The following is a 23,158-nucleotide window of genomic DNA, read 5'->3' as shown; positions in this document are numbered from 1 at the left end:
AGGGCCTGGGTACTGTCCCTTTGCTTTTTCGCTCAAGGCTAGCACTCTACTACTTGACCCACAGATCCACTTCCAGCTTACTTATATTTTTTTGTAGTTAATTGGAGATAAGAATCTCACGGACTTTCCTGAACCATGATCCTCAGATCTCAGTCTCTTGAGTGGCTAGGATTACAGGCATGAGCCACCGGCTCCCACTATTAACACTATTAAATATTTAATATTTAAATAACCATTGCTATTTAAAGCACATGAGCAGCCAGCTGCTGGATAAAAAGTGTTTGAGGAAGATGTTACTGGCAGTGCTGTAGAGGCTTGGAGGTGTAAGGAAGAACACAGGTGAGGGAGAGGATGGAGGTAACTGGACTTTAGGAGACAAGGTAGGTGGTCCAGGAAGAGGGCCATGGAGAAGTCAGATCTAGAGGAGTCACTGACTACAGGCAATAAGAAAGCAAACGGGATTCTGGGGGCCTGTATAGTGAGGCATATTGCTCAGGGTGGGGGCCAGCAAGGAGGAAGCTGGTTTGAGTCCCTTCAAGAAAGAGCTCCTGGGGTTACATGTGAACAGAAACAGGCTCCAAGGTTGGAAAAGATGAAGTCAGAAGAAAGTTACAAGTTTAGTTTTTGGATATTAACTGGAATTATGCAACACTTTATTCCATAAAACAAAATAAGTGTTTGGGATTAGGTACCCATGGCTCATGCCTGTCATCCTAGATCTCAGGAGGCTGAGATCCAAGGATCAAAGTTCCAAGCCAGGAAAGTCTATGAGAACCTTACTTCTACTTGAACTACACCAGAAGTGTCAGCCTTGAGGGGAAAAGCTAAAGGACAGTGCCCAATTCTTGAGTTTAAGCCCCAGTACTCTCTCTGTCTGTCTCTCTGTCTCTTTGTCTCTCTCACTCTCTCTGTCACACACACACACACACACACACACACACACACACACACACACACACACACACAAAGGTTCTGATGGGCTGAGCCAAAGACATTCATTTTACAGACAAAAAATGGCTCTTAAAGAAAGCAGAAACAAAGAACTAAAAACAGATTGGCCATTTCAAAGTTCTTCTTGTAGACTGGAGACAGAACAATAGAAAAATAACTGTGGCTAACATCAGGTGACATCAGTACCTGCTTTGGTGTCAGATCAAGGCAGACAGAATGTAACTATTGTGCCAGTTGAAACTAGTCCATTTGGAAATTTTGGCTCTTCTCTCTTTCCTGATTTCTTTGAAGATCAGTTTTGGAAACTTTAGCATGACCGATTCTCTGTCTGGTCTTTGGGGACTTAGTACTTTTGGTACCTAGGAGCTTAATCTAAACAATGGTCTCCTGTAACTTATTTAACAGTAGAATGAGGAGTTTCCTCCCTATGCTTGCTGGGTTAGCTAGGACCAGATATAGCACAGGACTCGAGGAGGTAGACAAATCTGAGAGTTACTGTCTATGTGACCCAGACCATTGATGTAACTTGTTTCCTCATCTATAAAATGGGATTTTCTCTATCTATTGCTAGAGCTACAAGACATTTTAACACACTAACAAGAAGCGATGTTCTCCCTGGACAGTGGCCTACCATAGGTCCTCTGCAGTCAACATAGTCTTGGCACCCCATGAATCCTGAACCAGGAGACTTCTTCCTGGGGTGGGGTCCTGCCTACAAACCTAGCGTGCCTTATGTTTTCTGTTTCTCTTTTCACAGGAACTACCTCTTCAGACTCAGCCTTGCCAATGTCTCTCTCCTTCAGGTACATTTATTTTTCTTCCTGAAATTTCCTGTATTTGGAAGTTAGGGCAAGGAGAGGGGAGGGTGGCAACCTGAGATGTGATATTCAGAATTCAGCCCCTAATATTCACAGCAGGTGACATCTGCCCTTTCCCATCTGGGCATGGCCTCAGAGCCTGTTATTAAAGTAACTGCTGGGGATATACTTGGGAGTGGGGTGCAGCCTACATACACATAGGGGTGCTGCATACAAGGCTCTTGCATAATTCAGAGAAGCTGCTGGTGAGAAAATGAGCACCAGGTCAGGATGAACAACTGTCTCTTTGGACAGATGCACAAAATTCACCTGACCCTTGTTTGCCTCTGAGATCCATCAATTTCTGAGTTAAAAGTGGAGTTGTACTGAGGAAACTGGGACTATTGGGAATTCTAAGTCCACAGGAAACTCTCTTGAGTTTGGGCCTCTAGGAAAAGGGTGTCCCTGGTTCCCTTCTTAGCTTGGCCTAAGTGATTCCGTTCTAATTCATTTTCACTGAGCTGTGATTGATTTATTATCTGTTGCCAAGAAAGACTCCCCAAGCATAATTCCCTAAGTGCTCTGAGAGACTTTTTAATGGGACTCCCTGATCCAGAACAGTTATCCCAGATTGAGAAACAGATGCCAAACCATCTCCGCAGAGGCTGAACATTCCAAAGGACAATCATCTCTTCCTCAGTGAGAGAAGAGCTTCACTTATCATGTTTAGAAGGCTTCATCTCCCAACTATCGAGCACTCATTGAGCACTGACTGGACATCAAAACTGAACTGGGGGCTGGGGGTACAGGAAGGATAGTCTTTGACCTCCAGGAAAAGTGATAAATGGTGCATGCAATCTAATTAGAATTCAAAAGGTTATCCAGCGCTGGACTATTTGGCATTGAGTTTCACCACAGTGGGCAGATAGGGAAGGATAAGCTAGTATGACATTTTGGTCTCCTTTTTTCCAACCTGAGTCCACACTCTATGGGATCACTGCAACTCTTGGATGGCTATCAGAGGATGGTATGAAGTTATTTCCGTGGAAAGGGAGGGGTCAGGAGGAATAAGGAAAAGTTGCAAGAAAAATACATTTATCCTTCTATTTATCCCTTTACTGGGCAATCTGCCTATCTGTTTATCTGTCTATCCAACCATCCCTCCAATAAACATTTAGTGAATGCTCACTAAAACCCAAGTCTGGTATTAGATTATGGTAGTAGGCATTTGAGTTTCAAAGGTAAAGTCTATCCCTTGGACTCAGGATCATATGTAAGGGGCTGGGAAGGTGGCTCAGTGGTAGAGCACTAGCCTTGAGCTGAAGAGCTGAGGGACAGCACCCAGGCCCAGAGTTCAGGCCTCACAATCAGACACCCTCCCCCCCCCAAAAGGATCATATGTAAATTCCCTTTCTTAGAGGTGGACCGTGTGATATGTTCCTGAGGCTTGGGCTGGTTCCCAGAGACAACATTCTGTGGTTTGCTAGTTTGGTCATTCTATGGCATTGCTAGTAGCCAGTAGCTAGTACAGAACCTAGTTTCTAAGTGGAATCTATAGAAACTTAACCCAGCAGGTCAGGGACCGAGGAAGTCAGGGCAGAGAAGGTTCAAAGTAGGGTGAGGAAAAGGGGAGGCCATAAGTCGAGGGGGGCTTCCCTAAGCACCAGGCATTTGACTTTATTGGATTCCTAAGATCTGTCAATGAAGATCCTCTGTGTAGAGGGGCCAAGGATAGAAGAGATAGAAATAATGGCAGTGCTGTGGGAGCGGTGGCCTGGATGCACAAGGAACCCTCTGGGCCCAGCAGGGCCTGCAAAAGCTTCCCAGAGTTGCTGCCTTTGAACTGGAGCTCAAAGGATGTGTTTTCCAGGCGGGGAAGGGGATAAGAGAGGTGTAAAATAGCACACAGCATTGAGGGTCAGGATCAGAGGATGGCAGTGGGGTAAGGGTGGGAGATGAGGCCTGGAAGAGACAGAGCAGCCTCGCTGTGAGGTGCTTCATTGCTGAAATGAGGGGGGCCAAATTTTATTCTGAAGGGCAATGGGAATCCACTAGTGACTTAAGCAGAGAAGTGGCATGAACAGGCTTGACCATTTGATCACCTGGGCCAAGAAAGAGACTAAGGGTGGAGAAGCTAATTAGGAGACCATTGAAGTTGTCCTGGCAAGTCATGGGGAGACTTTACTGGAAGACATGGGCGTGAAAATAGGAAGGGATCTTCAGGTAGCAAATCACACAGGCCCCCAACATCACACAGCTCCAGGATCTTCAGGCATGTAGCTCTGTGTAAGGTGACCCTCGGTGTGGGTCAAATTAACAAATTAACAGTGTTTAGAACACAGAGATGAAGCTGGGTTTCTGACATGCACAGCCGGATGTTGTGAATTAGGAGGGGAATGGTGCTTGCTTGGCCACTGATGGCTATATAACAGAATCACCAGGTTCTGAAAAACACTGTTGCCTCTTAGATTCTGGCTTACTTTCTCCTGGATTCTAGAGGCAGAGACTCAGCTTCAGGGGTATTCTCAGAAAAACAGCCTCAAGAGGATCAGGAACTGGGTTTACCACCTTTCCCGGGATGTCACTTAGGGACCTATCCTCAAAGTACAGCCTGCATTCTCCTAAGAAATGCAAGGAGAAAAATAAATATACTTTGTGTCCACATTGTAGCCACAGAGGAGAAAAAATAAACAAGAGGTTGGGACAGGCCATCCAATGCCCTCTCAACAAGACTGGAGACCTTGGCTTCTGATCCTCAGAGTGGCTCCTTTGTGTCTGCTGTCTGGCCTGGGGAGAAAACCCTAGCCTTTGAGTTTTGACTGTAAAAGTATCGCGCCAGTAAGGATCCTGCTATTGCCTTCACTGGAGGTGTCTAGCCCCTGCTCTAAGCTTTCAGTCTAATTATAAGCAACTGACCAAGGACTGCCCTGTCAAGGGCAAGGATGCACATGGGTTTTAAGGTTTCATTAGAGAGCCAATTGAGCCTCCCACTCGGTTCCAGGGTATGACTTAAGCAAACGTAAAACCCGATGTTTTATTGATAGCTTAAATAATTAACATTCCTTAAAGTAAAATCTAAATGCAAACAGTTTATGCAAACCGGTATCCATTAAAGGGATTCTAAGTACCTGACCTCTATTAAACAATTAATGTAAACTGCTATTCCTTAAGGAAAATCGAAATCACAGGCAGGAGGGGCAGCCTGAAACCGAGCAGTTGTGTGTGTTAAAGTGGAGGAGGGATTGGAGAAGTAGGGGATGAGTAGGGGAATTAAGTCAGCTTAAATCAGCTCACTTGCACTGTTGTTACCAGCTTAACCCAATCAATTAGTCTTGGAAAATTTTGAAAAGGAGGTCAGTGATCAGTGACATTGTGTCAGGGGGTTGAGAAGCCAGCATGATGAGCTATCTTGGTTCAGCAATTAGGAGCTCAGGAGCAATCTTTGCCAGAGTAGGTCTAGGGGATGATGTGGATGGAGGGCAGTTATAACAGATTCATGATCTCAGGATGCCATGAAAGTTTTGTTAGGACCTGGGTTGTCATTGGGGGTGATTCCTGAGTTCCCTGCGTTCTCTAAGCTTGGATGATGGCCACAACATAGATTTGTTGGAAGTTTAAACTCTACTGAATGGTGCTCAGATGTGCTGATGCTCAGCCATTATCTCTGTCTGGCTTCTATGTGTCCAGGAAAGTTGCTGAATTCACAAGGAAACTCTCTGATTCATGTCTCTGGATATCTCATCTATTCTTAAAAAACTGAACCACACAGCTACTAGAGATCATCACCCTGGAGTTGATGGAAAGTTGATAGTATATGTCAAATTACACTCCTTGATTGATAGCCATCGAAAGTGAGAAATTTCAATAGGCATATATTCATATGTAGTATGAAATATGAGACATCATTGGAGAAGAGATTCAGTGCCTTCTGGAAGTGGAAAGTGGATGGAGTGATCATCCTGACTTAGTAGAGCAGAATGCCTTACAGAGGCAAGCTGAAGCCTTAGATAGGCTCAGAAATTGGAGTGTGGGATATTGTGGAATTGAGCATTTGCTGGCCCAGCCATTTGCTGAAATCAGCCATTTCTTCAAGAAGCATTGGTTCCTTTCAGTGGGAAAGGGTTAGCGATTTATTTTTAAATATGTATGAATAGTCAATAATCATCAGACATTTGAGGAAATAAATGAAAGTGAAGACCAAAATAAGCAAATAAAGAAATGAAGGAAGCTGTAACAAACAGAGATAATGTAAGCAATATAAGAAAATGTTTTAAAATTTAATTACAAAAAATTAGTATCTTCTGAAATATGAAAGCATTTTGTCTATAACCAATAAATTTCAAATTAGAAATGCAATTGGGAAAAGAAGAATTGGATTATAGGATTAAAAGATTAAGTTGAAGAAAAATGTACAAGAAATTTAAAAAACAAACACTAAATCAAAAATAAGAGAGAACTAACAGAAAACTAGGAGATCATTGCACAAGAGCCAACAGTGGATTGGATTTGTAATAGTTGTACACACACACTCAAAACACACAAAAACAGGGGCTGAGAAGGTGGCTCAGTGGTTAAAGCGCTTGCCTTGCATGCCTGAGGCCCTGGGTTCGATTCCTCAGCACCACATAAGCAAAAAGAAAAAAGCCGGAAGTGGCGCTGTGGCTCAAGTGGTAGAGCTCTAGCCTTGAGCTGAAAAGCTGAGGGACAGCACCCAGGCCCAGAGTTCAGGCCCCATGACCGGACCCCAAAAAACAAAACACACAAAAACAGAAACACAGAGAGAAAAAGGCAAAAAGGTGAAGTAGAAATTAAGGCTGAAATAACATAAAAAAAAAACTTTGTTAAAATGAATCTTCAAATAGAAAAGGCTGACTTAGTTCTCAAAAGACAATAAACACCCAGTGTGAAATTCAGGCCACTGTTCATAAATAGAAGATCCTAAAAGACTTCTAGAAACCAAAAAAGCTACTACAAAAGACGGAGAGTCAGCATCATATCAGAATTCTTTAGAGCAATGTCGGAACCTAGAAAACCATAGAAGAATAAATACTCTGAAAATTCTAAATAAAAGCCAGATGCCAGTGACTCATGCCTGTAATCATAGCTACTCAGGAGGCTGATATCTGAGGATGAAGGCCCAAAGCCAGTCCCAGCAGGAAAGTCCAAGACTCAACTCCATGAGGCACCAAAAGAACTGAAAGTGGTTCAAGTGGTAGAGTGCTAGCCTTTGGCAAAAATGCTCAGCAGCACCCAGGCCCTGATTTCAAGCCCCAGGTCTGGCATAAAAAAATCCTAGAGCTTTCACTGCTGTGAATCACTATTACTGCCACCACTGCTACTTTCCTATCAATGATGAAAAACACAAACAAGTGGGTAGTCTGTGGCCTGAGCAGCAGGGACTGCAGCCACCAGGTTGAACACAAGGAGACAGGTGAAAGTCTGCTCTGAAGGAAGACCAGAAGCAGCCCACTGAAGCCTAGCTCCTATCCATGCCCCAGCATGTGGATCAACTCTGGCTGAGGAACCTAAATGTCATAATGAGACCAGAGACTGACAAGTCTCAGCATTGCAACCTGGTACTGTGTCTTTGGTCAAGTCTTGCTGCTCTCCATCCTCCCAGATTTTATGGAAGGCAGAGCTATGACTTAGATACACTACAGTTATTGAAGACATTGGCAGATCTGGACAGTGATTCAGTTTTTGGACTGACCATCTGACATGCAATTTCTAGCTTCAGGAACTAGTAGGAAGTATTGGGAAGATAGCAAGGCCGTCCTACATGAAAGTAATTTTATCTTTGGTAGAGAAAGGAAGGAGTTACCGACTACAGAATCACATTCCTCTGTCCAGATGGATCTGGGATCAGTTTGTGATTGACTTTCCATAGTCAGAAGAAGTTGACCACTGCTACAGGAGGCTGAAAGCTCTTGGAAGAATGGCAGGAAGCAGTTAAGATTACAGGTGTGACTCACTATATCAAGCTTCTATTAAAATGGAGTCTTTCTGCCCTGGGTGACTCAGGAATAAAGAAGAAGTGAAATCCTCATCTCAACTTCCAGCAGCCAGGATAAGTGCAAATATTGCATGATAAGACCTGGCTTTGAACTAAGATCCTCCTGATCTCAGCCTCCCAAATAGTTAGAAATACAGGTAGTAGCCTTAGAGGCTGGTGCATCATTTGGAAATCTTAGTGAGAGAAAGCAAAATAGAATTTTAAAGATAAATTAGTGTCTGGATGCCTTCTGTGAGACCTCTCTACCTGTTTTCCAGGTGGCCATGTTGAGAGCCATATTGAGAACCACAAGAAGGTGCTTTCCCATATGCAGCAAAGGATTAGAGCAAGGATGGGCTGAACTCCAAAGAGCCAGTTATCAGGTGATACAGGACATGAACTCACAGGGAAAGTTGAACTAGTCCAATTCAATTACCTCTGATGGAGGGATTTCTAAGACACAAATATTTGGGGCCAGGTTGTGAAATGAGGAAAGGGACTGTACCATGATGCACTGTCCCTGTTGTCCCTTTTTTATTCACCCACTTGAATTCTGGGATCTTATATCCCCAACCCTGGTCATGAAAGTTTGTAGCAGGATTGCTCTGTGACATAACTGTGTGATGGAGGTCATGGTCATGGTCTCCAGTAGAGTTGTGCAGGCACCCAGGTAGAGTTCGGTCCCTAACTGTCCCTCATGTGGGTAGTGTGGATAGGGAAGGGGCTGCAGGTGCAGCTGTCATTGAACCTGGATCACAAGATCCTGGCCACACTTCCTATTTTTTCATGTTTCATTCTAGCCAATAGGATACAAGAATTGAGGCCATGCCCACATCCCATGCTTCCTAGCAGCACTGCCATTCTCCTCTATTGGTTTATATGACTACCAGCAGTTGAGAGAAGTAAAACTGATACACGGTAATAAAGAGAATCAAGGTGATTTAAGAGATATAGTAAGAAGTAGTCATAGTAGGTGGTGATTGTGAGCCTAGAGATAGTTTCAGAGCCTGGGAATGTGCCCCGCTTCCCCATCCCAGTGCAAACAAGACAAAAAAAATTAGCTGCTGGAAAGAAACTACTGCAAGAATTCCTACAACAGAATTGTCCTGGAATACCAGTGCAGACTCCAAGAAAAAGAATATTCGAAGGCAGGTAATCTCAAGACAAACACCCCTAGGGACTGTAATTGAACTGAGGGTGTGACCAAAGACCATGCAGACCCTGCTTCTCTCCCTCCACTGGGCACTGCCAGAGCTGCCAGGGTCAAGAGTGTCACAGGTCCCAGGAACACTGAGGGCCTGGAAAGGCGCACCAACACCTGGTGCTTGCCCTGGACTCCAGCAGAATAAGAAGCCAACAGTTGTGGAGTGAGGTGAAACAACTGAAGAGGAAAATAAAGACCTGCAGGAACAACAGGTGAAAGAAAATGAAAGGATGGCCTGTGTGCAGGAAGCTCTGAAAACAGAACTGGAGCTCCACAAGCTATCAATACAGATGTTGGTTTTAGAAAAATTTGACTTACAGTCTGCCCTGGCCCACATGCAGCAGGTGGCCAATGAAAGAGAACTGGAGCACCAAGATCTTGAAAGCTGCCTGCAGGCTTCAGAGCAGTGGGTCACACTGCTAGAGATGACACTGTCTGCGGTCTCCAACATGCAGAATGAGACCAACAAGAACAATCTAGAGCTGCGTGCCAGTGGCTCATGCCTGTAATCCTAGCTACTCAGGAGGCTGAGATCTGAGAATTGCGCTTCAAAGCCAGCCCAAGCAGCACACTCCATGAGACTTTTATCGCCAATAAACCACTAGAAAACCAGAAGTGGTGCTGTGGCTCAAGCAGTAGAGCGCTCACCTTGAGCTGAAGAGGGCAGGAACAGTACCCAAGCCCAGAGTTCAAGCCCCAAGACCGACAAAAAAGAAAAGAAAAGAAAAGAAAAAAAAGAACAACCTAGAACTCATGAAAGCCCTGAATAACGCGAAGTTGCAGCTCTAGGAAAAGGCCAGAAGCTGTGATGACCTGGAGGAAGAGAACACTGAGCTGCAGGAGAGGCTGGAAGTGCTTCTGACACAGAAGGCAGACATGAAGATCAAAGTTCACAGGTTTCAACAAGCACTAGTGGAGCAGGCAGAGTTGGAAAGACAAGTGGACAACATGAAAGAGTTGTTGACAACATTAAAGGTGGAGAGAGAGAACTTTGTGCAGGACCTGAGGGTGGAGAGCTCCAGGTGGCAGGAGAAGGTCCAGCAGCTCTTGGAGCAGATGAGCAACTGAGAGAGGAGAAAGAGCAAGGGGTGAGGCAGCTGTTGGACCTAGAGCTGTTGGAACTGAGAAAGCAGCTGGCAGAGCTGCCGCCTCTGCAGCCCCCTGCACTGCAGGGCCATCTCAGGCTGAGCAGCAGCTGCAGGCCCGGGCCTTCCAGTCGCAGAAAGAGTTCAAGAACCCGGAGGAACAACTTCACATCCAGATACAGGAAAACCGGAGCCTCAATCTCCAGAACCTGGGGCAGCAGCAGTGGCTGTGGATACTGGAGAAGAAGGCTGAGGATTGGGATCAGCATGCTGAGGATCGGCACAAGATCCTCAAGACAATGGAATAGGAACATGCGACCATGAGATGCACACTCATGCACACCGAGAGCTGAAAGATCAGCTGACCCAGCTGCAGGATACCTTCAATAGGCTGAGAAGGAGGAGGAGCTTGATAGTGTCCTGCACTCTAAGCAGCAGGTGAAGACAGATACGCAAGAGAAGCTGGATGGAGCTAGAGAAGAAATGAGGAGAAAAGAGATGGCTGAGTTAAAGAGCCAAACAGCTCAGAATCTGCAGGAGCATAATGATCAATACCTGGCCCAGCTGCAAGAGCTCAGAGCCACCTGTGAACAGCACATGACCTCCTGTCAACAGCTGACCTTAGAGAAGGAGGCCCTGCAGCAGCACCTGCTGAGGCAGACCCAGCTGCTGGAGCAGTTGAAGCAGGAGCAGGTGCAGAGCAAATTGGAGGCCCAGATGGAAAGTGAAAAGTTACCAGACACTATGAAGTGCCTGGAGGCAACAAGACATGAGAATAAGCAGCTGTGGGCCCAGCTGAGCTTCCTAGTCTTCCCTAGGGAAGGTAAAGGCCTGACCAAAGAAGAGGTGAGGAGGCAAGTCCCCCTGATATGACTGTCCCAGAGGACACAACTCACAAACCACATGGAAATTTTATCTAGAAGCTCTATCCATTGCTGAATCAAAGAAGGTGAAGCACAGCCGGCAACTGCAGGAACAGTAGGCCCGCTATGAAATGCTTGAAGAACCTGGCAGTCCAGTGCCAGAGAAAGCTGGAGCACCAGACCCTCTTCTCTAACAGCTGGACCTATAGCCTGTTTGGGAAGAGGAAGCAGGGCACACTGGCACCCAAGAAGAAGCTGAAAATCTGCTTCACCGATGACCTGCCTGACAAGGTGGACTATCAGAGACAAGTGGATGACCTCCAACTTTGAGGCAGCCAGCTGTCAGAACACATGACTGCCACTGAAAAGAACATTATTTTCTATAAAGAACAGATGGAAGTCCTGGATAAACTGTATCGGGAGAAAGACGAGTGTGTCAGCCGGCTGTCCCTGGAGAAGAAGGAGAAGAAGGAGGAGCTGAAGGAGCTGCTGCTGTGCCTTGCAGGTGAAGGCACAGGATGCCAGAACAAGATGCTGGCAGCTGCCCAGATCCCTGCTGCTAAGGATACCTCACACCTTTCTGGACCCATGAAAATGGAAGTCATGGAGGAACAGCAATGTTTTGAAGACCTGCAACCTGAAGAAAACTTGAAACCTGTCCATGGAGAGGCTGGGGTGCCTGGATCCCTGGACAGCCCCACTGCAGAGCCTATTGTGCTGCTGCTGCCTGGAATCCAGCCCCATGAAGAGCCTGCAGGCTTGGGCAAGTCCTGCCTCCCTTCCTTCTACGAGACTGATACAAAAGATGCATTTGGGATAATAATATCTAAAAACCTAGCTACTATCCTCTAAAACAGATTTTGAGGCATGACAATTGGGTGCCATTCTCCCAGGCCCAATTACTGTAGAATGGAAAGTAGGAATGGGTAACTGTAGGCCAGATAAAGCAGAGGCTGCTGGGAGGTGTTTCAAACGCTAGGGACATCCAACAAGCCACTGGTTTCAGGGAAGGGGCCACGTGAGGGTTAATACAGAATCAATTAGAGATGTGCTGCAATAACAAAATTGGGTGCAGAATTGTAATGCCAAAAGAATATAGAATTCTACATCTATAGAATAACACATTTTCAATACTTTTTCAGTGAAATGTACTGCAATAATATAGGTTAGATATTACTTCTTGCATAAAATACTAAAATTTTAAGGAAATCTAAGTAAAGATTATTTTCAACCTATAATTCGGTACCAAAACAATCAGATGTAAAGAGAGAATTAGCCATGTAATCAAAAATTGATCCATCTGGGAGCCAGTGGCTTATACCTGTAATCCTAGCTACTCAGGAAGCTGAGATCTGAGAATTGTGGTTCAAAGCCATCCAAGATAGTAAAGTCTATCAGACTCTTTATCTCTAGTTAACCACCAAGAGGTCAGAAATGGAGCTGTAGCACAAGTAGTGTAGTGCAGTCTTGAGAAAAAAAGCTAAGGGACAATGCCCAGGTCCTGAATTTATGGCATACTCCCACCCCCCTCTCTCTCATTCTCTCTCTCTCTCTCTCTGTTTTTTCTCTCTCTCTGTCACACACACACACACACACACACACACACACACACATTGATTTACCATTTTCACTTAGATACCAGAAAGGTATTCTACTAAAATTAGTCAGTAAATCAAGAAAGATGGAAATGAGAAGGTAAATCCCAGTTAATAGCCAACAGAAGGTCCCGAGAGCATCTGGTCCACTGACACAGAAAGATGGAGGTTGGGGAATGAGAGCACAAATGAAAACAGGTAATTTGAATCATTCATGCATATAATTAGACATTGAATAGATTTGTAAGATCTTTATGACATTCAGAAAGAATCAGTGATGGGTACACACAAAACACACAAATAAAAAAAGCAAGACAATTGTTAGTAACAAGAAAAAAAAGAAAGTTTTCCAAGAAAGGAAATCTCCCAAGATTATATGAATTTTGATGATTCTCGGATGACCATTTACACATTTTTTTTTTTTTTGCTGGTCCTGGGACTTGAACTCAGGGCCTGAACACTGTCCCTGAGCCTCTTTGTGCTCATGGCTAGCTCTCTACCACTGGAGCCACAGCACTACTTCCAGCTTTTTCTGAGTAACTTATTGAAGGTAAGAGTCTCACAGACTTTCCTGGCCCAGTGGCTTTGAACTGTGATCCTCATATCTCAGCCTCGTAAGTAGCTAGGATTACAGGCATGAGTCACCATCACCCAGCCTTATTTGCACATGTTAATGAATCTGAAATCAGATAATGTACTATTGGAAACATCTTCCAGCCACTATTGATCCAACTTTGGTCCTGTTGAAGTTGTCATGGTTGGGTCAGGTGTGATGTTAGTGGTTAATCCTATTGTTCTGAGTGGACTACAGCAACCCCTTGACCTTATAGTCATATGTAGTCATATAAAGAAGGAACAAGAATTCTAGTTTGTCAGAACACCTTCTGTGGGAATATTCAGGTGAGATCAAAGTTCCTGTATCCAAAGTTGAAGAGTGGGATCAGTAGCTTGGAAGAAAGTCCTAGAGACTAGAGTGGATCACTCTAAGAATCCTGCCTGCCAGGTGCTAGTAACTCAGACTTGTAAACCTACCTACTCAGTAGGCTGAGATCTCAGGATTACTGCTTGAAGCCAGCCTAGGCAGGAAAGTCTGTAAGACTCTTTTTTTTTTTTTATTTTATTTTATTTTATTTGAAAACATACTGTACAGAGGGGTTACAATTACATGGGCAGGAAAATGCATACATTTCTTACCAAGCATTGCAGCCTCCTCCTTTGTTTACCCTTCACCTCCCTTCCCAGCCTCCCCCCTCCCCCGCAAGTCTGTAAGACTCTTATCTTCAGTAAACTACTTTTAAAAAAAGGAAATGGAACTATAGATCAAGTCTGGAGCACTAGCTTTGAGCAAAAGAAGCAAAAGAAGCTCAAGGACAGTGCCCAGGCCCTGAGTTCAAACACCCCTCACCTGGCACAAAAATATGAAAAAAAGAAGAAAAATCCTGCCTGTCTGACACTTGGGAAATTAAAAAAGAGATATTCTAAATAAACCAGCAAACAAACATAAAGACAATAACAAAAGCTGGCACTGATGGCTCTGAATAGGAAAATGTTCCTGAGAAGATGAACACTTAATTTAAGGAAGGTTAATGATACTTAATTTTGTTTACCTTGTTAATTTACAAGAACTACCTGTGTGTCATAAAAATATGTCCAAATAAGAGCACTTTCAATAACTTTACATCAAAAACTTAGATAAAAAATTGACAGCATCTTTTCTTTCTTTGTGGCTCATATTACAACTTGATGGTAACTTACATTCAGTGAAATCTGGGGTACTAGCTTGTAGCGGTAAACAATTTTTGCATATTTACAATCATGTAGATACTGATGTTGACTTTAGTTAAAAATATGAGATTATTATAATAGGAGGATAGGAAAAAGGGAGACGTGAGTGTTCTTTAGACTTGTTCAATGAAGAGCAGCACATGGGGAAAATCTTCATCTCTCTGATAAGGACTCAGATGAGGTCTGAGATGGGCGCCTAGTTTTGGGACATTGGATTAAAAGGAAACTGAAAAACAGCTAAAAGAGGTGGAAGTCGTTGTCCAAAGGAAAGGGGTTAGGTTATAAAAAGAATAGGTTTCTAGCTTTTTTGGTTTTGTTTTTTCATATATTTTGAAAAAACTCTGTGCATCATTACCATGACAAAAATAAGTTTTCAAATAAAATGACTCCCAAAAGCCCATTCTGTGCTGTTATCATTACAAACACCCATACTCTTTGGGGGGCCATATGGTGTTAATTGTTGTTCAGGGAATCTGTTCACTGTGACAGGCTGCAAGATGCTGCAGAAAGAGCTGTTCAGCGCTCTTGTTAGTGGTCTGGGTTTGCCTCTAGGGTTGTTGTTTATTAGGTGAGTAACCCTGGGCAATTGCTTAGTCTCTCTGGGCTTAGATTCCTTAACTTTATGTATTCATTCATGTGTGTATGCATGCATGCATGTATGCATGCGTGCGTGTGTGTGTGTGTGTGTGTGTGTGTGTGTGTGTGTGTGTGTGTGTGTGTGTGTGTGTGTGTGTGTGTGTAGTACCAGTCCTGGGGCTTGAACTCAGGTTTAGGGCCTGTCCCTGAGCTTTTTTTTGCTCATGGTTGGCACTCTACCACTTGAGCTACATCTCTACTTCTGGCTTTTTGGTGGTTAATTGGAGATAACCAATTAACTGGTCTAGCCAATTAAAATAACCTGCTTGGGCTAGCTTAGAACCGAGATCCTCATATCTCAGCTACCTGAGTAGATGGGATTAGAGGCAAGAGACACTGGTGCCCAGCAATAAACTTTATCTTCTATTATTAGTGTGTGTGTGTGTGTGTGTGTGTGTGTGTGTGTGCGCGCGCCAGTCCTGGGTCTTCAACTCAAGGCCTAGGTGCTGTTTGTTAGCTTTTTAGCTCAAGGCTACCACTCCAGCACTTGAGCCACAGCTTCACATCTGGCTTTTGGGGGGGGGGGTTAATTGGAGATAAGAGTCTCATGGACTTTCCTGCCATATATCTTTGAACCATAATCCTCAGATCTCAGCCTTCTAAGTAGCTATGCTTATAGGGGTGAGCCAGTGGTGTTCTGCTGATTCCTCATCTTTAAACAGAGAAGAAGGCTGTATGTTTTACTGGCTGTTTCAAGAATTAAAGAAAGAACTTGTCTCTGGTCCCTGGCACTATGCCAGTCTTATTGTTGCACTCAATGTGACTTTCTTAGTGTGCAACATGCTGCTCCCATGGGATTCCTGTCCCTTCAGGAACAGCTGCCCTTCAATGTGTCCCTGTGCTCAGGGATCCCAAGGAGGCCAAGGGGTGAGAAAGGACAGAGTCATTGCTCTTTGTTGCCCCCAGAGGTTATGAGGATTCTTAATAGATTCCCTCTCATGGGTATGACAGTATTCAGTCATTTCTGAGCAGTTCTTTTCTTTTCTTTTTCCTTTTTCTTTTTTCTTTTTTTGTCAGTCGTGGAGCCTGAACTCTGGGCCTTGGCACTGTCTTTCAGCTATTCAGCTCAAGGCTAGCGCTCTACCACTTGAGCTACAGCACTACTTCTAGCTTTTCCTGCTTATGTGGTGCTAAGGAATCGAGCTCAGGGCCTCCTGCATGCAAGGCAAGCACTCTACCACTGAGATATCTTCCTAGTCCCATTTCTGAGCTGTTCTGAGTCATTTCCAATCAGAGGAAACCTGATCTTCCTTTCTCTAAGGCTGAGAAGCAGGGTCTTGAGTGCCAAGCTAGCAGGGCAGGACGAACCTAGTCCACTCAAGGGAGGTTTGACCAAAGCTATTCTGCAGCTCCTGAACCCAGAGATAGCAGGGGCCAGCTTCCCTCTACCCTATGCTGGCAGCATCTGCACAGCTGGGAGCAGCTTTGTTAGAAATTCAAAACAGGTGTGGCTGGGAGAACTGCTTGCTCCAGGCTTTGTCTCCAGAACAGGTTAAAGACTCATAGTTATGTATGTGACCCAGACATACAGAATGAGCCACAGCAGGGCTGTTGACATTGCTTAGATAAGACATTGCTTCTCTTCAGAGCTACTCAGAAGGTAAAGAGAGAATAGACTGAAGGGACAGGGAACCTGGATGGCAAACAGTCATCTCCTAATGTCCTGGGCACAGACAAGTTGCATCCCCAAAACTATACTGACAGCCTCAGACGCTTCAGGGGAAGCAGAGATGCCATGGGAAGGGAAGTTATTGAGGAAAGGGAAGTCCTCACCCCCCGGGGCAGCAGAGTGAAGAATAAAATCATGTAGCCATTGCCCTGGCTCTCCCATGAACCATCTGCATGATGACCACTCAAGCCTAGTTTCTTCAGAGATTAAGAAGAGGAGAGAAACAATACTTGGCAAGGTTGTAGTGGGAAAATTAAATTTCCCAAATTCGTTTCATTTTTTCTTTTGTGGCAGTAATTAGGTTTGAACTCAGGGCCTCACACTAGCTAGGCCATGCTAGTGTGTTTTTACTGATTATTTTAGGATAAGGTCTCACTTCCTGAACAGGTATACACCTGAGCATCTGCCTACTTGAGTCTACCCATTGTCATGGGGTTCACAGGCCAGCACCATTGCATCTAGTCCATCTATGGAGATGGACTGTCCAGGACTTTTCTGCCTAGGCTGGCCTAGAACCCTGATCCTCCCAATCTCATCCTCCCACCTACCTTGGAATGACAGACACATACCACTATGGATTGAGATGGGGTCTTGTGCAGTTTTCTGACCATGCTGGTCTCCAACCACAATCATCTTGGTCTCAGACTCCCACATAACTATGATCACAGTCATGAACCACTGGCACCTGGCCTAAATCTCCTATTTCTAAGGTTTTAAAAAATATAACCTTTAGAGACACTCTTCCCCACTGGGCACTCATATGAAGGACACCTGACTTTAATGTCAACACATTTCCTGGCCCCCACCAAAGAATCTGGGGTAGTATAAAAGGACTTTCTTGGCCACCTGCAGCTCTCTTAAGGCAGCTGTGTGGGATGATGGAGCTTATAAGAGTGGGCACTCTGGGCCTCTGGCCCCAAGCAGAGATGCCAAAGCACTGGACTGAAAGAGCATCTTCTTGTTAAAAGTCTCTGGGGTGAGGGCATCTGGCAGGCCTTCCTGGTCCTCTGATGTAGTAAGCAGAAACCACACTCCGCAGTCTTCTGCTACTACCTCTCAGCATCCCATCCACTCCAGAAGCCAACCACGTCCTGTCTTAGAGGGGAGTGTCAGGAAAAAGCAATGTGATGTCTATGTTTCTCCCACAGGCCACAGAGTGGGCCTCCAATGAGGACACGCGTCGCTCGTGCCAGAGCAAAGGGAAGACTGAGGTATGTGTCCTTGCTGTCCTGGGGGCCCTGTTGCAGCTCGCACTAGGTTTGTGGGATAGGGGAGTGTGAGGTCACCTACCCCAGTGGCATGGCCTAGATGAGGGAGGAACAGAGACACCCCCACCACAGATCCGCAAAGGGGTGTTGTAGGACATTAGCATGGAGTTGTAGGGGAAAGACTCCAGCACTTTACCTGCAGAGTCTCCCTCTCTCTTTCTTTCTCTGTTCTTTCCCCGCCTCCTCTTTTCTTCCTCCTCAGGAAGAGTGTCAGAACTATGTGCGAGTGTTGATTGTCGCCGGCCGGAAGGTGTTTATGTGTGGCACCAATGCCTTTTCCCCAGTGTGCTCCAGCAGACAGGTGAGTGGGCAAAAAGGCAGGTAAGCTAGAGAGGACATAAGAGGAGGTCTCTTGCCTGTTGGAGTGGGACCGAAAAAACAAAAACAAAAAGTATGACCAGTTAGCTCTGAATTCCAGGTGAACAATTAATGGTATCTGTGTGTGTGTGTGTGTTTGTGTGTGTGTGTGTGTGTGTGTGTTTGTGTGTGTGTGTTGGTACTGGGGCTTCAACTAGGGGTCTCACGCTCCTGGTTGACTTTTTTGGCCAAGGTTGGCACTTTACTCTAAGCTATACTACCACTTCTGGTTTTTTGCTGGTTAATTAGGGATAAGAGTCACAGATTTTCCTTCCTGGGCTGGCTTCAAACCCTGATCCTCAGATCTGAGCCTTCTGAGTAGGAGTATAAGCATGAGCCGCCAGTGTCCAGCCAATAAATGGTATCTTAATATAAGTGTGTCCATGAAATATTTGAGGCATACTTATTTTTTTAAAAAACAACAACAACACTATTTTCCATCTGGAATTTGAGTTTGGGGGCCCTCTATATTTTATTAGTCTGCTTTGAGGGTCCATCTGTTGGTACAGGACTTCCTCCTCCATGATGGCAATTCCCTTTGTGTGTGGGCAGTGGGGAGGATTCTGGGGGCGGGGGGAAGGAGGAAACAACTCTGGGGTGAAAAAGGCATGGAAAAGCATTCCCTTCTCCCATCATGCACAGGTGGGGAACCTCAGCCGGACCATCGAGAAGATCAATGGTGTGGCTCGCTGTCCCTACGACCCGAGACACAACTCCACAGCTGTCATCTCCTCCCAAGGGGAGCTTTATGCAGCTACGGTCATCGACTTCTCAGGTCGGGACCCTGCCATCTATCGTAGCCTGGGCAGTGGGCCACCACTCCGCACTGCCCAGTATAACTCCAAGTGGCTCAATGGTAAGTTGGCACAGCCCGAGATGGTTCTCCCCTCCTTCTGACCCCCGCCAGTGTTCATTCCTGCTCCATGTATATATGGGGCTCAGGCTTGTTTAGTCACGAAAGAGGCCAAGGTAGGGCAGATGTCTGTTGAAAGACCGGAGCATGTTGGGTGGGCCCCAGATGAAATTACAGATGTCCAGGACATATGAAGGACAGGATATTTGGGGGAAATGAGATAGAGATTGGTTAGAAAAAGTGGTTAGGGGAAAGAAATTATGCTCTGCCTCTCCCTCCCTCCCCCTTTGGAGAATCCCCTACTCATCACTAACTAGTTCTGTGGCCTTGAGTAAGCACTTAAATCTCTCTGGGCTGTGATGTTCTCATCTGTAATGTGGTGTCAGTCCTAGCGCATATCTCATACATTGTAGTGAGAATTAAGTGGGGGTTCAAGACTTATGATTACATCTGGTACATAGTGAGTAATGGGTATGTATGAATTATTATTGCTGCACTTAGTAGTGGAGGCGGGAACAAGATTAAAGCCCCTGGGCTGCCAAGTTGGGGGCGGTAGGATGTACATTTGAGAACTGAATGAGTCAAATCCTCCTGACTGTCCTTTTTTCTTCCCTGCTGGCCTGACACACACCTTGCTCCCCTTCTGCATCTCCATCTCAAGAGCCAAACTTTGTGGCAGCCTATGACATCGGGCTGTTTGCATACTTCTTCCTGCGGGAGAATGCGGTGGAGCATGACTGTGGGCGCACTGTGTACTCTCGGGTGGCCCGCGTGTGCAAGAATGATGTGGGAGGCCGCTTCCTGCTGGAGGACACATGGACCACTTTCATGAAGGCTCGACTCAACTGCTCCCGCCCCGGCGAGGTCCCTTTCTACTACAATGAGCTGCAGAGTGCCTTCCACCTGCCTGAGCAGGACCTCATCTATGGTGTCTTTACCACCAACGTGTGAGTCCAGGCCCTCTGTCATTCCTTGCCCTTTCCTGCCATGGCAGAGCTTCTGCTAGCTTGACTTTGCAGCCTGGTGAGCCCTTGTTTCTTCATATCTGCATTGCTATGCCTCCTGTACTGGGGGGCTTACAATTCTGGAATGGGTTATGATTCTATTAATGGGAAGCAGTGTGCCTTGCATGAAGGGGTAGTGGCCCTGGAAGAGGCCCACAGCAGCACCTCTGAGAGGCTCGGGGATTCTCTGTAGTCCTGTCCCAACTCAGTACTTCATGACTCTTGAATGAAGCCAGCAGGCTGTTCTGGCAAACCTGCCACCTCATCCCACTTGACTGCCCTGGAAAACACAGGCTGGGGATCTCCTTCCTGGAGATCTTACATTGAAGGGTAGGCCTGTTAGCGGGTGTCAGAGGAAGGAGTCGAACCCCAGGGAGAGCAGACACCCACCACCACCTTTTACCTTTCAGAAATAGCATTGCTGCTTCAGCTGTCTGCGCCTTCAACCTCAGTGCCATCTCCCAGGCTTTCAACGGCCCATTTCGTTACCAGGAGAATCCCAGGGCCACCTGGCTCCCCATCGCCAACCCCATCCCCAATTTCCAGGTATAGCTTCTCTTCCTCTGTCCCTCATCCCTCATTACCAGCCACAAACGGATCCCCCACTGCTCAACACAGATGAATATCAGGCCTAGCCTGCTGCTCTCAGGCCTAATTTCTGGGTCCTTGAGAGTGTGATAATCTCTCAGAGTATGAGTGAGAGGGGATACTGGGTGAGAGAGCTAGTCCACCAGCTCTGAGCTATCTCTAGAAGGGTGGAGAGTTTGAACCTCAGTTCTATGAAGTTTAGGGAACCAGGGGAGCAGTACATAAGCAAGTTCTGGCCAGAATTTAGGAGTTTTAGCCAAGGTTTCCTCACAGTGTGTCCAGCATGGGCATGAATGCCTAGAAGGTCTCTGGGTGCACTAGTAGTCTGGAGCTGTGAAAGGCTTTGCAGTCCAGCAATCCTGATATACATCTAGCCTGACTTTGTGCGAATGTGGCAGGTCACCCAATCTCCTTGAGTCTCTTTTTCCTTATCTGGAACAGATAAGGAAATACCAAACAGATAATATTGCATACATATGTACGAAGATTGATATGCTTAGAATGTCCTAGGTGCACAATAAAAAGTGGTTGATTGCCTTACAGTTTTGGATTAGGAGACATAAAAACTTTGAAGTGGTAGAGATACAGGAGAGAGAAAATAGAGATTAGTCCAAGGTGATTATAGGCTCATGCCTATAATCCTAGCTACTCGGGAGGCTGAGATCTGAGGGTTGAGCTTCAAAGCCCGCCTGGGCAGGAATGTCCACCAGACTCTTATCTCCAGTTAACCAGGTGGAATTGGAGGTATGGCTCAAGTGATGAGTGCCAACATTGAGTGAAAAAGTCAAGTGAAAGCTGGAGACCCCAAATTCAAGCCCCAGTATCAGCACAAGACAAAGAAAGAAAAAGAGAAAGAAAGAAAGAGGGGAAGAAGGAAGGAAGGAAGGAAGGAAGGAAGGAAGGAAGGAAGGAAGGAAGGAAGGAAGGAAGGAAGAAAAGGCAGAGGGAGAGGCAGGGAAGAAAGGAGGGAGGGAGAGAAGGATTGACTGATTACAGGCACTGTTCATCCTCAACTGGAGATAGTCCAGACCTCTTCTCTTCTGCTGCTTCTTTCCCAGCCTTGGCAGATCTCTGTTCCCCATGTTCCTCCTGTATGTCCCACTTCCAAAGAAGGGCCATCCTTTCCCAGGGAAAGGCTTCAGGGGACCAGGCAGGGATGTTGGGGGTAGGGGGGAGAGGGTGTTGGAGAATTGGCATCCCCCCACCCCATCCAGGCCAGCGGGTGGGAGGGGAGGGCAGCAGATGCGGCGTGGTGGAAGTGGGCACACGGGAGGCGCTGGGTGACCCGCTCCCCCCACCCGCCCGCGGCAGTGCGGCACCCTGCCCGAGACCGGCCCCAACGAGAACCTGACGGAGCGCAGTCTGCAGGATGCGCAGCGCCTGTTCCTGATGAGCGAGGCCGTGCAGCCGGTGACCCCCGAGCCGTGCGTCACGCAGGACAGCGTGCGCTTCTCACACCTGGTGGTGGACCTGGTGCAGGCCAAGGACACGCTCTACCACGTGCTCTACATCGGCACGGGTGAGCCCGCCCCGGCCCGCCCTGGGCTGCAGGTGGGGAGGCGATTGCCGGGTGGGGCAGAGCGGGGCTTCGAGGTTCCACGGGTTCAAGACCACCTTCTGTGTGCTCCCCCTTCCCCGCCACTCCACCACCCCACCCCTAGAATCCGGCACTATCCTAAAGGCGCTGTCCACCGCCAGCCGCCACCTCCGCGGCTGCTACCTGGAGGAGCTGCACGTGCTGCCGCCCGCGCGCCGCGAGCCCCTGCGCAGCCTGCGCATCCTGCACAGCGCGCGTGCGCTCTTCGTGGGGCTCAGCGACGGCGTCCTGCGCGTCCCGCTGGAGAGGTGCGCCGCCTACCGCAGCCAGGGGTAAGCCACCCGGGCCGGCACCGAGGGCGTGGCCCGCCCGTGATTGGCAGGTGCGTCCTGCCAGTCACACCTGGAGGTGTGACGCAGCTTTGGAGTCAGGGCCATCCGGGGTGGTATCCCTGCACAGCCTGCAGTTGCATGCCTTTGGACAAGTCACTTAACCTCTCGGAAACGTGGGTTCCTCCTCGCCGAATGTCTTAACCTGCAGCACTTTCCACGGCCCCGGTTGGGGGGCATCGTGGTGGTGGCAATCCCGTGGTTCACGCCTGTCAGCCGTTTCTAGCTTATTTGATTGACTCTGCTCCCTGCGTTAGGGAGAAGTCCTTGTCTTTGACACAGCAAGCCCTTGTTGCCCAGGTGTGCTTTGAGTCAGCTCTAAACTTTTGTCTCTTTTTAGAGGCAAAGAAATCTGGGTGGCAAAGCCACGTGGAGGAAGTGCACTGGCTTCACATTGCTTCTGAGATAAAGAATCCATACCACACGGTCAAATGGAGTCACCAGTTTGGCACCAGTGACACCAGTATTTAGGGGGCAGGGGAAGCAAAGCTGTATTCCAGATTCCTAGCCCTTGAGGTTGCCCAGGCTGCATCCTGTCCTCATGATCATCAAAAGCTGGCACAGTCACAGCCACACAGACTTCTG

General features: G+C 46.7%; 1 protein-coding gene across 2 annotated transcripts in view; it reads left to right on the top strand.

Annotated features, from left to right (window-relative positions):
• Sema5b (semaphorin 5B) overlaps positions 1-23,158 on the top strand; it is a 44,526-nt gene that overhangs the window by 9,614 nt on the left and 11,754 nt on the right. For both annotated transcript variants that reach the window (XM_042668675.1, XM_042668674.1), the window contains exons 3-10: positions 1,709-1,754; positions 17,726-17,788; positions 18,048-18,146; positions 18,845-19,058; positions 19,717-20,002; positions 20,470-20,605; positions 21,959-22,166; positions 22,309-22,516. In XM_042668675.1, coding sequence (XP_042524609.1) covers positions 1,709-1,754; positions 17,726-17,788; positions 18,048-18,146; positions 18,845-19,058; positions 19,717-20,002; positions 20,470-20,605; positions 21,959-22,166; positions 22,309-22,516 — 1,260 coding nt within the window. The remainder of the gene's footprint in view (positions 1-1,708; positions 1,755-17,725; positions 17,789-18,047; positions 18,147-18,844; positions 19,059-19,716; positions 20,003-20,469; positions 20,606-21,958; positions 22,167-22,308; positions 22,517-23,158) is intronic.

This window comes from Dipodomys spectabilis, unplaced genomic scaffold (genome assembly GCF_019054845.1).
Source record: "Dipodomys spectabilis isolate Male_0828 unplaced genomic scaffold, ASM1905484v1 ptg000017l, whole genome shotgun sequence".
Classification (NCBI taxonomy): Eukaryota; Metazoa; Chordata; class Mammalia; order Rodentia; family Heteromyidae; genus Dipodomys; species Dipodomys spectabilis.
Note: the sequence above shows the minus strand (reverse complement) of the source record. Positions and strands in the feature narration are given on the sequence as shown.